At 44.5% G+C, this 17,804-nt stretch overlaps 1 protein-coding gene across 1 annotated transcript in view; it reads right to left on the reverse strand.

The window, feature by feature from the left end:
- Positions 1-17,804, reverse strand: part of vwa3a (von Willebrand factor A domain containing 3A) — a 48,206-nt gene that overhangs the window by 27,244 nt on the left and 3,158 nt on the right. The window contains exons 3-12 of the mRNA XM_041206805.1: positions 17,194-17,295; positions 13,779-13,885; positions 13,248-13,373; positions 9,684-9,792; positions 8,979-9,044; positions 5,939-6,070; positions 5,710-5,848; positions 1,287-1,390; positions 538-618; positions 35-129 (exon numbers count right to left, since the gene is read on the reverse strand). Of these exons, the coding sequence (XP_041062739.1) occupies positions 35-129; positions 538-618; positions 1,287-1,390; positions 5,710-5,848; positions 5,939-6,070; positions 8,979-9,044; positions 9,684-9,792; positions 13,248-13,373; positions 13,779-13,885; positions 17,194-17,295 (1,061 nt within the window). The remainder of the gene's footprint in view (positions 1-34; positions 130-537; positions 619-1,286; positions 1,391-5,709; positions 5,849-5,938; positions 6,071-8,978; positions 9,045-9,683; positions 9,793-13,247; positions 13,374-13,778; positions 13,886-17,193; positions 17,296-17,804) is intronic.

The raw sequence follows: 17,804 nt of genomic DNA on the forward strand, positions 1-17,804 counted from the left end.
TTGAACAATGCTGGAATCTAGGCCAATGACTGACCTCTTTTCACATACGTTGCCCCACATCCTTCTGCTACTAGTGGACAGCCAGTCAGCCCTACGCTCAAATCTGTTCATAGCTCGACCAAGCTGTTTCTGGGACAGAATAAAAATAAAACATGAATTTAGTCGATGAGGAGAGAGAGAGTATGAGTGAGAAGATGTGGCGAAGGAGAGATGTGGGGTGAGAGAGAAAGAAAGAAAAGGCGAAATGAGAGTGCAGACGAAAGAAGGTGGGGAAAGAGAGACAGAAGGCAGGGAAAGTGAAAGCGAGAAGTCAGGGCAAGAGAGAGATAGAGAAAGGGAAGTCATGAAAAGAGACAGAGCAAAGGTGGGGATGGAGAAAGAGAGCAGGCAGGGAAAGAGAGAGAGAAAAGGTAGAGAAGGGGAGAGAAAGAGAAAATGCAGGGAAGGAGAGAAAGAGGAGATAGAAGGCAGGGAAAGAGACAGAGGAGAGGGGGAAAGGGAGACAGGTTGAGGAACATGTCAGTTTGGAACTTTTACCTGATACTCATATAACAAAGGGGGATCCACATGCACATTTTTCACTGTCCCATCATGCCACTCAAGCTGCATCATCACTTTCTGTGTAGAAAACAGTCATTAATCTCTCCATAACCTGGAGCCAGGACACAATGGATATCTGCAAATCACATTTCTCTTAATGTTGCTTCACCACAGGATCCTGCTCCTCAGGGACAGTGGCCAATCTTCCTTTGTGGACACTGAGGGTTGGCAGGGATTAACCGCAGCTGGACATTGCAGCCAGGCATAATCTCACTCTATCCTGACATCCACTCTCGGAGACACTGGACAGAGATCAGGATCAGTGCCTGAGCTGGGTCAGGAAGTGCATCTCATTTCAAAAAGCAACTTCCACATCTCGTTCTCAATACACAGGCTGTCCTGGCCTTATTAAAGGGGTCATATTAAAGGCAGAAAATACTGACCCTGGAGAAGGGGCCATGGTTCAGGCTGCAGTGGGGGAAAACAATAGGGCTAGAACGTAAGGTCAAAATGATTCGGTGACAGGATTGGGTTTTTTAAAAACTGATGTTTTTGGAGGAAGGGACAATCAAATGCGTTGAGAGGTTCCTCAGGGAGTGAGTTAGAGTAGCGGCAACATGGTTAGATTTAAACACAGTGGGAATGGGTAGGAGGAAGCGTTTGGAGGCCTTGACAATTGTAGCAACAAATGAGGAAAATTCAGAGTTGAACTGAGCTCATTAACAGAGAGAAAGGCTGACATTTACCCCATGTAGAGTCGAGGACACGGTCTTGCGAAGAATCGGCACAAATTCCTCCAGTGGTGAGAATGCATTCGGTGCCAACACTTGGTACAGACTGAGCTTCTTAGCTGGAAAATGTTAAGACAGCATCTGAATCCAGACCAAAATCGCAAGGGGCCAGCAGTCCCCAGGGAAATCAAGCAGCAGAATTTATCTGCTTGTTATCTTCATATCTTCACACTCTTACTTCAGAGAACGGTGTGAAGTAATGAAAAGATTCACAGGCTAAGACCATAAGACACAGGAGCAGAAGTAGGCCATTTGATCCTGCGAGTCTGCTCCACCATTCAATGAGATCATGTCTGATCTGATAATTCTCAACTCCACTTTCCTGCCTTTTCCCCATAACCCTTGATTACCTTACTGATTAAAAATGTCTATCTCAGCCTTGAATATACTTAACGACCTAACCTCTACAGTCCTCTGTGGTAAAGAATTCCACAGATTCATTACCCACTGAGAGAAGAAATTCCTCCTCATTTCTGTCTTAAACGGGTGACCCCTGATTCCTGACCCCTGAGATTATGTCCTCTGGTCCTAGACTCTCCCAAATGGGAAACAACCTCTCAGCATCTACCCTGTCAAGCTCCCTAAGAATCCTATATGTTTCAATAATGTTGCCTCTCATTCTTCTAAACTCCAATGAGTACAGGCCCAACCTACTCAACCTCTCCTCATAAGAAAATCCCTCGATACCCGGGATCAACCTAGTGAACCTTCACTGGACTGTCTCCAGTGCCAATATATCTTTCCTTAGATGAGGGGACCAAAACTGTTCACAGTATTTTAGGTGTGGTCTAATTAGTACTTTGTACTAGTTTTAGCAAGACTTCCCTATTTTTATACTCCATTCCCTTTGAAATAAAGGCCAACATTCCATTTGCCTTCCCTATTACCTATTGAACTTGTATGTTAATTTTTTGGGATTCATGCACAAGGCCTCCCAAATCTCTCTGTGCAGCAGCCTTCCTCCATTTAAATAATATTCAGCTCCTCTATTCTTCCTACCAAAGTGCATAACCTCACATTTTTGCATTCCCACCTATTTTTGTGTCATCTGCAAACTTAGTGATAGTACATTTACTTTCCCCATCTAAGTCATTAATATATATTGTAAATAATTGTGGCCCCTGCACTGATCCTTGTGACACTCCACTAGTTACAGGTTGCCATCCTGAAAATGCCCCCCTTATCCCAACTCTCTGTCTTCTATTAGTTAGCCAATCCTCTATCCATGCTAATTTACCACCTCCATGGGCCGTTATCTTATTACACCATGGGCTCTTATCTTATTAAGTAGCGTTATGTGTGGTACCTTATCGAAAGCCTTTTGGAAATCCAAATATGTTACAGCAACTCGTTCCCCTTTATCTATCTTTCTTGTTACCTTCTCAAAGAATTCTAATAAATTTGTTAGGCATGATTTCCCCTTCATGAAGCCATGCTAAGTCTGCTTGATTACAGTATGTATTTCTAAATGCTCTATTACATCCTTTATAATAGACTCCAACATTTTTTCAATGACAGATGTTAAGCTAACTGGCCTATAGTCTCCCTCCCTTTTTGAATAAGGGTTTTACACTGGCTGTTCTTAAGTCCTCTGGGACTTTTCCAGAATCTAAGGATTCTTGGAAGATTACTACCAGTGCATCCACTATCTCTGTAGCTACTTCCTTTAATAACCTAGGATGGAACCCATCAGGTCCAGCGGACTTATCAGCCTTTAGCTCCATCAGAAACTAAAACAAAAATACCTGGAAAAACTCAGTAGGTCTGGCAGCATCTGGGGAGAGGAGCACAGTTAATGTTTTGAGTCCGCATGACTCTTCAACAGAACTGTGCTCCTCTCCACAGATGCTGCCAGACCTGCTGAGCTTTTCCAGGTATTTTTGTTTTTGTTTTGGATTTCCAGCATCTGCAGTTTTGTGCTTTTAGCTCCATCAGTTTCCCTAGTACTTTTTCTCTAGTGATAGTTATGTATTTATTTCCTCCCTCCTTTTGCCCCGTGATTATTTAGTATTTTTGGAATGCTATTAGTATCTTCTACCGTGAAGCAAAGTATTTATTCAATTCCTCTGCCATTTTCTGGTTCCCTATTATTATTTCCCCAGCCTCATTTTCTAAGGGGCCTATGTTCACTTTGGTCTCTCTCTTCCTTTTTATATTTTTAAAGAAGCTCTTACTGTGTATTTTTATAATAGTTGCTAGTTTACCTTCAAAGTTTATTTTCTCCCTCTTTATTATTTTTTTGGTCATCTTTAGTTGGTTTTTAAAACTTTCCCAATCCTCTGGATTACCACTAATCTTTGCCATATTGTATGTTTTTTCTTTCAGTTTGATACTGTCCTTAACTTCCTTGGTTAACCATGGTTGGTTTATCCCCTTCCTTGAATCCTTCTTCCTCACTGGGGTATATCTTTGTTGTGAGTCATGAACTATTTTCTTAAATGTCTGCCATTGTTCATCAACTGTCTTTTCTGCTAAATTGCTTCCCCAGTCTACTCCAGCTAACTCTGCCCTCATCCCTTTGTAATTACCCTTATTTAAGTTTAGCACAGTTGTTTCTGACCCAAGTTTCTCACTCTCAAACTGAAAGCTAAATTCTATCATATTATGGTCACTGTTTCCTAGGGGATCCTTTACTCTGAGATCATTAATTAAAACTGCCTCATTACACATTACCAGTTCTAAAACAGCCTGATCCCTGGTTGGATTCACAACATATTGTTCTAAGAAACTGTCCCGAATACACTCTATGAATTCTTGCTTGTGTCTACCTCTGCCAGTTTGACCTTCCCACTCTACATGAAGATTAAAGTCACCCATGATTAATTTTACTGCCTTTTGTACATGCCCTCATTATCTCCTGATTTATTCTCAGTCCTACAGTATAGCTAATGTCAGGGGGCGTATAGGCTACTCCCACCAGTGTTTTCTTCCCTTTGTTATTTCTTACCTCCACCCCTATGAATTCTACATCTTCCGATCCAAGATCCTTTCTTGCTATTGTGCTTATTCCATCTCGTACTAACAAAGCTACTCCACCACCCTTTCCTTCCTGCCTGTCCTTTCGAAAAGTCACATACCCCTGAATATTTAGTTCCCAGCTTTGATCTCCTTGTAACCACATCTCCGTAATGGCTATAAGATCATACCCATTAACCTCTATTTGTGCCATTAATTTGTTTATTTTGTTCCGAATATTACGTGCATTTAAGGAAAGGGCCATTAATTTTGCCTTTTACCATTTTTTCCCTCTTTGACCCTGTTTTCTGCTGTTTTTTTATGCTTGTACACTCTGTCCCTTCCTGTCACACTCTGGGTATCATTACCTAAATAGCTGCCCTGCAAGGCTGCCATGTCCTTTTGCTTTGTAAGCCTACGTATCCCCTTTCCAGAACCCTCACCCCCTCTATTTAGCTTAAAGCCCTCTCTACAGCTCTAGTTATTCGATTCGCTGGACAATGGTCCCAGCACAATTCAAGCAAAGCCTGTCCTACTGGAACAGCTCCCTTCTACCCCTGTACGGGCACCAGTGCCCCATGAACTGAAACCCATTGGCTGATTAACAGTCTGACAGGCTGCAACATCTATGCTCCTTTCATGTTTATAACCATCTCTATCACAGTAGGAGATAGTCCTTTCTGGCTGGAGGCTTTCTGAGCCACCACAATCCATATGATGAAGGGAATATGTTGATGCCAACTGGGTGCAAATCCCGAATTCAGAGCCCACCCCACCCCCCTCAGGATCGCGTAAGGACCAAGTCTCTTTGGGACCTGATCTCCCTGGACCTGTCTCGGGACCCTGTCTCCCTGGGACCTCCTGGGGACCAGGTGCCCCTGGGAATGTCTGGGGCCCCAGTTCCCCATCCTGCTCCCCCTCCCCTGAGACCATCTGGAACAGGATTCGAACATTGCATCTTCTGACTTGGTCAGAAAAGTTCTGACTGAGCCCATCTTATCTGGAGAAGAGTCATACGGACTCTGTCTTTCTCTGCACAGATGCTGTCAGACCTGCTGAGTTTTTCCAGCATTTTTTATTTTTGTTTCAGGTTTCCAGCATCCACAGTATTTTGCTTTAATGCTTCCATCTTATCTGAAGCCAGCACAATTTTAAGGGGTTAAATTTCCCGACTTGCTCTGATGGGATTTGAACTGACAATCCCCAGGTTGAAAGTTCCAGAAACACGAGGCTACCTTTGCTATCACAAGATGGAGAAAAACACCGGTATGGACTCAATGGGCCAAATGGCCTGTTTCAGTGCTACAGGATACACTTATTTTCTCAGCCATAGCTGGGGGGGGGAGGGTTAGCCGCTAAGGGAAATAAAAGTGTCATCGCCCCAGGAACAAATCCCAGTCTATTTGATAACCTGTATTGATACCTTTCAAGCTGTTTTGCCTCAGCCAATCTGCAGAGGTCTTGGGAAGGAAGCTGGAGGTCTCGATACAGAGAGGTCCATCATGATTGGGTGGCTGGGGTAGGAATCGAGTGGGCTGTATCTTGGCAACTTCAGATGAAATCTAGACCCAGGGGAAGGGAAAAAAAAGCATGAAGTATCTCCGAAATATCACCAACATCTGGTGATAGGATCAACTCCCAATCAACATTACCTCCTCCATAACCTCACTGAGAGTGTCTCCCATCAGGCCCTGTCGCATCTCTTGTACCTTCTCCAGCACGTCACTGGCCTGCTGCAGTTCCTTCCTCAAGGCCTCAATATCGCTGTTCCAGCACCTCTGTGTCTGTAGGCCAGGAAGACACAGCAGAATTTGCCATCAAGATTTCAATAAGCAGTTACCCATCCCCACTCAATAAATCATGCGCAGGATTATTTTGGAAGCTGAATACAACTTGCATTTATAAAGCGCCTTTCATGTAGTAAAACAGCCCACAGCGCTTCAAGGGAGTGTCATCAAACAAAATTTGACACCAAGTCACCAAGAAAGGTTATAGCTCATGGAATAAAAGGGACAGTAGCAACGTGGATACAAAATTGGCTGAAAAATGGGAAGCCGAGAATAATGGTCAATGGATATTTTTTGAGCTGGAGGAAGGTTTGTAGTGGAGTTCCCCAAGGGTTGGTATTGGGATCCTTGCTTTTCTTGATATATATAAATGATCTAGGTCTTGATGTGCAGGGGACAATTTCAAAGTTTGCGGATGATACGAAGCTTGGGAGTATTTTTTTAAACTGTGAGGACAGTGTAGAACTTCAAAAGGACATAGACATGTTGGTGGAGTGGGCAGATAGGTGGCTGATGAAATTTAATGTGGAGAACTGTGAGATGATGCATTTTGGTAGGAAGAACGTGGACAGACAATATAAAATAAGGGGTGAAATTTTGAAGGGGGTGCAGGAGCAGAAAGACCTGGGTGTATATGTGCACAGATCATTGAAGGTAGCAGGACAGGTGGAGAGAGCAGTTAATAAAGCATATAGTATCCTGGGCTTTATTAATAGGGGCATAGATTACAAGAGCAGAGAGGTTATGCTGAATTTATTTAAGACACTCGTTAGACTGCACCTGGAATATTGTGTACAGTTCTGGGCGCCACATTATAGGAAGGATGTGAACACATTACAGGGAATGCAGAAGAGGTTTACAAAAATGGTTCCATGGATGAGAAACTTCAGCTAAGAGGATAGGTTGGAGAGGTTGGAACTGTTCTCCTTGGAGAGAAGAAGGCTAAGAAGAGAGTTGACGGAGATGTTCAAAATCATGAGGGGGCTGGACAGAGTAGATAGGGAGAAGCTGTTCCCGCTCATAAAAGGATCAAGAATGAGAGGGCACGGATTTAAAGCGATTTTCAAAAGAAGCAAATGTGATGTGAGAAAAACCCAGGCTGGGTCTGGAATGCACTGCCTGGAAGTGTGGTAGAGGCAGATTCAATCAAAGTGTTCTAGAGGGCAGTAGATGATTATTTGAATAGAAACAATGTGCAGGTGTTTGGGGAAAAGGCAGGGCAATGGCACTAGGACATGGTGCTCATTTGGAGAGCTGGTGCAGACACGATGGGCTGAATGGCCTCCTTCTGTGCTGTTAAAATTCTCTGATTCAGTGAATTGTGTGATAAAGAGCCAATAGGGCAGATGACCAAAAGCTTGGTCAAAGAGGTAGGTTTTAAGGAGCATCTTAAAGGACAAGAGACAGGTAGAGAGGTAAGAAGGGAATTCCAGATCTGAGAGCCCAGGGAGCTGAAGGCACGGCCACCAATGATGGAACAAAGAAATTCAGGGATGCGCGGCAGCAGAATTGGAGGAGCGCAGTGATATGAGGATTGTGGGGCCAGAGGAGCAGAAGCCAAAAGTTCTGACACAGCAATAAGTCAGAGGTTGTCAGTCTAACCTACACGGTAATTCATATCCATGATTTCAAATCCATCCATGGCCTCCCCCCCTCCCCCCTCCCTTTCTCTGATTGGGGGGACGATGGAGTGGTGGTAACATCACTGGGCCAGTAATCCACAGCCGTAGGTTAATGCTCAGGGGATATAGGTTCAAATCCCACTACTGTGGCTGGTGGAATTTGAAATCAATTAATAAGATCTGGAATTGAAATGATGACCATGAAACCATCTGGTTCACGAATGCCCTTTAGGGAAGGAAATCTGCCTTCCTTCCCCAATCTGGTCCATGTGTGACTCTAGATTCACAGCAAGGTGGTTGACTCTTAACTGACCTCTGAAATGGCCTAGCAAGCCACTCAGTTCAAGGGCAATTAGGAATGGCCTTGCCAGCGATACCTCATCCTACAAAGGAATTTTAAAAAACTTCTTCTAGCCCCATAACCCTCCGAGATCTCTGGGCTTCTCCAATCACTAGCTCTCTGTTCCCTTGACTCTGGCCTCTTGTACATCCCTCCCTTCCCTTTGCTCCATCACTGACAAGCCCTGCCCTCAGCTGGCTAGGTCCCAGGCTCTGGAATTCCATCCCTAAACCTCTCCACCTCCTTTAAGACCGTCCTTAAAACTCACCTCCTTGACTAAGCTTTCAGTTACCCCTCCCAATCTCTCTCGCTTTGGCTCATTACCTGTTTTTGCTTATGCCCCGGTTAAGCACTGTGGAACATTCTTTGATGTTGAGGGCGTTAAATAAAAACAAATTATAGTCCAGTGCTTACCTTCAGGATTCAGTCTAAATTGTGCTAAAATGTAGAATCATGCAACAAAAGGAGGAGGTCATTTGGCCCATCATCCCTATGCTGGCTCATTGAAAGAATATCCAATTAGTTCCATTCCCCTCCTCTTTCCCCAAAATCGTGCAAATCCTTTTAAGTGTATCCAAATCCCTTTTCAAAGTTATGATTGAATCTGCTTCTACCACCATTTCAGGCACTGCATTCCAGATCACAACAACTTGCTGCGTGAGAAAAAAATTCTCCTCATCTCCCCTCTGGTACTTTTGCCAATTATCTTAAATTTGTGTTTTCTGGTCACCAACCCTCCTGTCACTAGAAACAGTTCCTCCTTATTCACTCCACAAAACCCTTCATGATTTTGAACACCTCTATTCTCTTAACCCTCTCTGCTTGAAGGAGAACAAGCCCAGCTTTGCAAGTCACTCTACACTAGTAAAATAGGTCAACTGAGATGGTGAGAAAAACGAGCAGAACAAAAAGAAATGCAGCTGGGGCTGTTAAGAATGATTACCTGATGGCCTGTGAAGTATGAATGGTAGCGTCCTCCTGAGACTTCTGCCAGTGCCCTCAGTGTCGCCTGGATTCACAAAACGCACATGTCAGAGAAGAATAACTTGACTCTGACACTTAGTTGAATTATAGCAGAGAACATCAGTCTGCATTCATGGCAATTGATCCCAACCAACACATAATTATTGCAATAGTTGTACTCCGTCTTCATTCATGAAACCCAAAAATTCAATTGTGACTTTGTTGAATGTTTTTATTGAACTATGCCTGCACTTTTATGAATGGTGTATTTGACCCACTCGGGTCTCTCTGTTCATTCAGACCCTTCAGTGTCTTTCCGTTGGTTATTTTACTCCCAATGCTTGCTCTGCCTCCTAAATCACACAGGAAATTGTCGGGGAGTCTGACTAATTCATTGCACAAAATATTTTTTAAAACCCTCCCAAAAATTCAAAACCACGTCTGAGAAATATCTGTGTCCGAGGATAGAGAGCAGTTGAGGTTTTCCCAAATTCCACTTTGGGAATGGGGTTGGAGACATTTGCAACCCCTAGAGAGAGACATTGAGTCGTCTAATAACCAAAGAGATGCCATGTGATTGAAGTCTTGTAGCGAGCTTTCGTATCGCAGATTGTCCATGGCAGAGAATGGAGCCTTCATGGTTAAGGTTCTCAAGTCACATAGTACCTTCTGATTGGCTACTTACATGTGTCATATAATGGCTACAGTTGTAAGCGACAGCCTGGATAGGCAGATACCTTCCCAGCATGCACTGCTGCATATAGTCAGCCAAAATTTCTGCAGTCTGATCAGGACTGAAAGGAAAAAGAAAGAACTTGCATTTATATTACATCTTGCACGATCACCAAACACCTCAAAGTGCTTTACAGCCAATAAACGACATTTGAAGTGTAGCCACTGCTATAAGGTAGGAAACATGGCAGCTGATTTACGCACAGCAAGCTCCCACAAAGAGCAATTTGATAATAACTTGCTTTAGTGATGTTGGTTAAGAGATAAATATTGGTCAGGGCACAAGGAAGAACTTCTCAGCTCTTCCTTAAAATAGTGATTGAGATTTTCGAGGAGGTGACTAGTTGTGTAGATGAAGGTAGTGTAGTTGATTTAGTCTACATGGACTTCAGTAAGGCTTTTGCAAAGGTCCTGCATGGGAGAATGGTCAAGAAGGTAAGAAGCCATGGGATCCAGGGCAAATTGGATCCAAAATTGGTTTAATGGCAGGAGGAGGAGGGTGATGGTCAAAAGTTGTTTTTGCGATTGGAAGCCTGTGACGAGTGGTGTACCGCAGGGATCGGTGCTGGGACCCTTGCTGTTTGTAGTGTACATTAATGATTTAGACATTAAAATAGGAGGTACGAACAGTAAGTTCGCAGATGACACGAAAATTGGTTGTTTCATAAAAAGATGAGGACGATAGCCTTAGATTACAGGACCATATAAATGGGCTGGTAAGATGGGCAGAGCAGTGGCAAATGGAATTTAATCCTGAGAAGTGTGAGGTGATGCATTTTGGGAGGGCTAACATGGCAAGGGAATACACAATGAATGGTAGGACCCTAGGAAGTACAGAGGATCAGACGGACATTGGTGTACATGTCCATAGATCCTTGAAGACAGCAGCAAAGGTAGATAAGGAGGTTAAGAAGGCATTTGGGATACTTGCTTTTATTAGCCGAGGCATAAAATATAAGAGCAGGGAGGTAATGTTGGAGCTGTATAAAATGCTAGTTAGGCCACAGCTGGAATACTGTGTGCAGTTCTGGTCGCCACACTAAAGGAAGGATGTGATTGCACTGGAGAGGGTGCAGAGGAGATTCGCAGTATGTTGCCTGGGCTGGAGTGTTTCAGCTATGAAGAGAGACTGGATAGGCTCAGGTTGTTTTCCTTAGAGCAGAGATGGCTGAGAGGGGACCTGATAGAGGTATACAGAATTATGAGGGGCATAGATAGGCCTTAGCGGAGGAGTCAATAAGTAGGGGACATAAAGATTTAAGGTAAGGGGCAGGAGGTTTAGAGGAAAGATTTTTTCACCTGGAATCTGGAACACACTGCCTGAGGGGTTGCTACAGGCAGGAACCTTCACAACATTTAAGAAGTATTTAGATGAGCACTTGAATTGCCATAGCATACAGGGCTATGGGCCAAGTGCTGGAAATGTGATTAGAATAGATAGGTGCTTGATGCCTGGCACTGACATGATGGGCTGAAGGGCCTGTTTCTGTGCTGTATAACTCTATGGTGCCCTGGAACATTTTACAGGCAACTCAAGAGAGCAAACAGCCTCAGTTTAACACCTCATTCAATAGTACTGCACTGGATTTTGTGCTCAAGTCTCTGGAGTGGGATCTGAACCCACAACCTTCTGATTCAGGGGTGATAGTGCTCCTCATCAAGCTATGGCCGAGAACCTCAGCAACCTGACCTGTTTCAAATACAGGCAATGGCTCCTTCATAAACCAGCTACAGAGCGCTACCAAAACATCTCATTCAGCTGCTTCTTGTCAGTAAATAAAAGCACGCAATGCTTTTGTAAAGAGTTTAATAAGACATGAATACTTTTTCCGTATAATGCACTGTACTCAAATGAGCAACTGCTTCTCTTGTGGAATTTTATTATGATAATACCAGATACCAGGGTGGTACATGTTGAAATGTGTCTTATTCATGGTCATGTGACACAATAAGGCTTCATTACCTCCAGCTATTGAACATTATTTTGTACTACATATTGAAAATATAAGAATAAAAAAAATAGCTGAGGTAGGCTATACAACCCCTTGAGCCTGCTCTGCCACTCAATAAGATTGCAGTTGATCTTCTCCCTCAACTCCATTTTCCTACCTGATCACCATATCCTTTAATGTCTTAGTGCCCAAAAATCTAATCTCTCTTGAATATACTCAATGAGTGAGCATCCACAGATGTCTGGGGTAGAGAATTCCAAAGATGCACAAGTGAAGAAATTCCTCCTCATCTCAGTTTAAAATGACCATTCCCTTATTGTGAAGCTGTAACCTTGAGTTCTAGACTCTCCAGACAGGGGAAACATCTCAGCATCTACGCTGTGTGAGGGAATCATGGGTTTTCCAGGCGGAAGACGAGGATTACAATTCCAATTCCGATGCAAGCGCAGAGGGCAGCAAAGGGGGACAGGCCTGTGCACTTGCAAGGACAACCTACTCGGAGATGCCACAAATACCTGACGACGGGGCTGGGGTACAGCGCAAAAACAAGCTCACATGACAAGGTCAGATGGAGAGGAGGGTCAGCTCCTTGCAGCTGAAGTGCTGCCATTAGCTCTGTGCTGCTGAGTGGGGGGCAGGGGCTCACATAAGTCCTGGGATCCGTTGGTAGCTTTGTGCTGCAAACAGTTGGGGCTCAGGGAAGCCCAAAAGCAGTTTTGGCAGCAGCATAGCTGAGGCGCTGGAGTATAGACACTGGAGTGTGGCCTGCCCAACACAGCAGGACACAATCTCGGTGGTAGGTCAGCTCAGCTGGAAAAGAAAACCAAGAAGGCCGGACCTGGGAGCAGATTTGAGAGAGATGTGGAATAGTGTGCCTTTTGGGTGAGGATTGTACCCATGGAGCTCGGGTGGAGTAGAGCTGCTGTCGGCTGGGGATCACACTAGCTCTCTGAAGGAGAAGAGCTGAAATTCCTCGTGAGGAGGACAGGGCTTTAAAGAATTTTTGTGACTCACAGTGATGACTGACATCTGGGTGGGCTGTTAAGAAATTTGGGGGACTTGTCTTGTTTGTGTCTGCCATGTAATGTGCAGTTTGTAGCATGTTCAACCACAGTTCGCCTGTTAATTCATGTTTACCTCATGTTAAGTCTGGTTGAGAATACAAAATAGATAGTATTGACCATTTGCTTTCTTGATTGTTATATAGTAAAATTCCTTTGATTTGTTTGATACAGTGGAATCTTGTAGCTTTATTCTCCTAGTGGGTAACTGGGATTTCAAATTTCATCTACTTTAAACAAAAAGTTACTGGTGCCTAATTGGATCATAACAAAATTTGGAGCTCTGGTCTGGGATCGTAACGCCTGTCAAACCCTCCCAGAATCCTATATATTCCAATGCTATTAGCTGTCATTCTTCTAAACTCTAGACAATACAGGCCCATTCCATTCAATCTCTCTCCTTATAGGTCATGAGCTCTGTGTGCTACTTTCCCTTGTGCATGTAAAGATAATGAATTAGGCACCAGTAACTGGGCATTTTTTGCATTTCTGATACTTTCTTACCATGTCCCCAGTATAATGAGCAGAGCATTCAGCTTCCTCACTTTCACTATTCTCTTCATGGCCTTTAACAGATTGCAGCTCCCACTGGGCTGGAGATCTTGAACCCACTGCCGGGTTTCATCCAGGCTGCAATAAACAACGGGACAACCATTGATACAAAAAAAAGGACAGCAGATGTGAGAATGACAATATGAACAAGGGAGTTCCATCCTCCACTTCTCCTGCAACAACAACTTGTATTTATATAGCACCTTTAATGCTGTAAAACATCCCAAGGTGCTTCACAAGAGCAATTATCAAACAAAACTTGACACTGAGCCACAAAGGCAGATATTAGGGAAGATGGTCATAAACTTTGTCAAAGAGGTAGGTTTTAAGGAGCGTCTTCAGAGGTGGAGAGGTTAAGGGAGTGAATTCCAGAACTCAGGGCCCAGGCAGCTGAAGGCATGGCCGCCAATGGTGGAGTGGGTACAGGTATATGTAAACGTACAGTGCAAGCTCACAAGCAGGGCTGAAAAACATATCACTTACGTGCGAATGTTAACATTCCGTGGGGTCTCCCAGAGTGAGGAGAGGTCACTACCAAAGGATAGGAAATAAAACTGCTTCCTGTAACAGAGCTGTTCATCCAGTAGACACTGTGAATCAAGACATGGAGTTCAACTTGACACAGTACCAGGGAGCCAAACATATAAATGTTTACAGAGGTATTGCTCACACACCAGCTGTTCCAAATGCAACATGTTTTTCTATATAATATCCTTCAAGTGGGAGACGATGCCGTAGTGGTATTGTCACTGGGCTAGTGATCCAGAGACCCAGGGTAATGCTCTGGGTTCGAATCCCACCAAAGCAGATGGTGTAATTTGAATTCAATAAAAATCTGGAATTAAAGTCTAATGATGAGCATGAAACCATTGTTGATTGTTGTAAAAACCCATCTGGTTCACTTAATGTCCTTACCTGACATGGCCTACACATGACTTCAGACCCACAGCAATGTGATTGACTCTTACATACTCTCAGAAATGGCTGTAACAGTTGTCAAACCGCTATAAAGTCACAAAAATGGAACAAAACTGGACAGACCACCCGGCGTCAACCTAGGCATCGGAAATGGCAACGGCAAATTTCAGCCTTGTCGAAGTCCTCCTTACTAACATCTGGGGGTTAGTGCTAAAATTGGGAGAGTTGTTTCACAGGCTAGTCAAGCAACAGCCTGACATAGTCGTCCTCACAAAATCATACCTTACAGATAATGTCCTAGACGCCGCCATCACCATCCCTGGGTATGTCCTGTCTCACCGGCAGGATAGCTCCAGCAGAGCACAGTGGTGCATAGTTGGGAGGGAGTTGCCCTGGGAGTCCTCAACAGTGACTTCCAACTCCGGAGTCTTATGGAATCAGACCAAACATGGGCGAGGAAACCTCCCGCTGATTACCACGTACCACCCTCCCTCAGTGCTCCTCCATGTTAAACGCCACTTGGAAGAAGCACTGAGAGTGGCAAGAGCACAGAATGCACTCTGGGTGGGGGACTTCAATATCAATCATCAAGAATGACTAGGTAGCACCACTGCTGACCGAGCTGGCTGAGTCCTAAATGACATAGCTGCTAGACTGGGTGAGCAGCAGGTGGTGAGGGAAAAACTTAATGGACCTCATCCTCACCAACCTGCCTGCTGCAGATGCATCTGTCCATGACAGGACCTGTGACCACAGCACAGTCGTTGTGGAGACGACGTCCCATATTGAAGATAGCCTCCATCATGTTGTGTAGCACTACCACCGTGCTAAATGGGATAGATTTCGAACAGATTTAGCGACTCAAGACAGGGTAACCGTGAGGTGCTGTGGGCCAGCAGCAGCAGAATTGTACTCGAACACAATCTGTAACCTCATGACCCAGCATATCCCCCACTCTACCATTACCATTAAGCCAGGGGATTAACCCTGGTTCAATGGAGGGTGCAGGAGGGCATACCAAGAGCAGCACCTAAAAATGAGATGTCAACATGGTGAAGCTATAACATAGGACTACTTGTGTGCCAAACAGCATAAGTAGCAAGTGATAGACATGGTTAAGCAATCCCAAAACCAATGGATGAGATCTAAGCTCTGCAGTCCTGCCATGTCCAGTCGTGAATGGTGATGAACAATTAAACAACTCACTGGAGGAGGCAGCTCCACAAATATCCCCATGTTCAATGATGGAGGAGCTGAGCACATCAATGCAAAAGATAAGGCAACAAAAGCATTTGCTACAATCTTCAGCCAGAAGTGTGGAGTGGATGATCCATCTCGGCCTCCTCTAGAGGTCCCCTGCATCACAGGTGTCAGTCTTCAGCCAATTCAAGTCACTCCACACGACATCAAGAAACGGCTGAAGGCACTGGATACTGCAAAGACAATGGGCACTGACAATAGTCCGGCAATAGTGCTGAAGACTTGCCCTCCAAAACTTGCTTTGTCCCTAGCCAAGTTGTTCCAGTACAGCTACAACACTGACATCCACTCGGCTATTTGGAAAATTGCCCAGTTATGTCCTGTACACAAAAGGCAGGGCAAATCCAACCCGGCCAATTACCGCCCCATCAGTATACTCTCCATCATCAGTAAAGTAGTGGAAGGGGACATCAACAGTGCCATCAAGTGGCACTTGCTTAGCAATAACCTGCTCATTGACACCCAGTTTGGTTTCCACCAGGGCCTCTCAGCTCCTGACCTCACTAGTTCAAACATGGACAAAAGAGCTGAACTCCCGATGTGAGGTGAGAGTGACTGCCCTTGACATCAGCATTTGACAGAGTCTGGCATCAAGGAGCCCTAGCAAGACTGGAGTCAATGGGAATCAAGGGGGAAACTCTCCACTGGTTGGAGTCATACCTAGCACAAATGAAGATGGTTATGGTTGTTGGAGGTCAGTTATCTCAGCTTCAGGACATTGCTGCAGGAGTTCCTCAGGGTAGTGTCCTCGGCCCAACCATCTTCAGCTGCTTCCCCAAGACCTTCCCTTCTTAAGGTCAGAAGTGGGGATGTTCGCTAATGATTGCACAATGTTCAGCACTATTCGCAGCTCCTCAGATACTGAAACAGTCCATGTCCAAATGCAGCAAGACCTGGACAATATCCAGGCTTGGGCTGACAAGTGGCAAGTAACTTTCGTGTCACACAAGTGTCAGGCAATGATCATCTCCAACAAGAGAGAATCCAACCATTCCCCCTTGATGTTCAATGGCATTACCATCACTGAATTCCCCCATTATCAGCATCCTGAGGGTTACCATTGACCAGAAGCTGAACTGAACTGGACTAGCCATATAAATACTGTGGCTACAAGAGCAGGTCAGAGGGTAGGAATCCTGCAACGAGTAACTCACCTCCTGACTCTCCAAAGCCTGTCCACCATCTACAAGGTACAAATCAGAAGTGTGATGGAATACTCCCCACTTGCCTGGATGAGTGCAACTCCCACAACATTCAAGAAGCTTGACACCGTCTAGGGCAAAGCAGCCCGCTTGATTGGCACCACATCCACAAACATTCACTCTTTCCACCACAGTAGCAGCAGTGTGTACCATCTACAAGATGCACTACAGGAATTCACCAAGGGTCCTTCAACAGCACCTTCCAAACCCACAACCACTACCATCTAGAAGGACCAGGGCAGCAGATGGATGGGGAACACCACCACCTGGAAGTTCCCTTCCAAGTCACTCACCATTCTGACTTGGAAATATATCGCCGTTCCTTCACTGTCGCTGGGTCAAAATCCTGGAACTCCCTCCCTAACAGCACTGTGGGTGTACCTAGACCACATGGACTGCAGCAGTTCAAGGCGGCAGCTCACCACCACCTTCTCAAGGGCAACCAGGGATGGGCAATAAATGCTGGCCCAGCCAGCGAAGTCCACAGTCCGTGAATGAATTTTAAAAATCACACTGACCAGGAGAGCTGTCTGAAAGTCCTGCAGTCGTCCAAGTCCGCAGTTTGCAGCAGAGGAATCAATAAGCAGACCGACCCGAGAACCTTTCACCAGCCCGAACATCTGTCGGGAGACATATGGTTAGAGTAGTCTTTAATGAATAGTAATCAAGATCACTGATATTTCATGTTGGGGAAAAACCGAGCAAAATCCCAGTAATAAAATCCCCCAAAACAACAACATAAAATCCGAAGTACTTAATACAGACGATAACTTAATTTAATCATGCTAATTATAAAACAGCTATAATTGCAAAAACACTAGTTAAAAATGCCAGAATTTCCTAATAAATATGGAATCTGATTATTATGTCATTATTAATCTGGAGTTCTCTCCATAATTTATATTTGAGATGAACTTTTAAGGCTTGCTTTGGGAGTATTCATTCCTGTATACAGGCTCCTGAAACAGGATCTCAGGTCTAGAATCAGCCTTATAAAATTCCAGCCGTAATACTAAATCAGGTTCTTCAAGCTGGGATGGTAATGTTCCTGCTTTAATCAATGCACTGAGCGCACATTACTATGGGAAGAAAACATAATTGGGCACTAGGGATAATTGTTTAGAGAGCC

The sequence above is a fragment of the Carcharodon carcharias genome, chromosome 15 (assembly GCF_017639515.1).
Source record: "Carcharodon carcharias isolate sCarCar2 chromosome 15, sCarCar2.pri, whole genome shotgun sequence".
Taxonomy (NCBI): Eukaryota; Metazoa; Chordata; class Chondrichthyes; order Lamniformes; family Lamnidae; genus Carcharodon; species Carcharodon carcharias.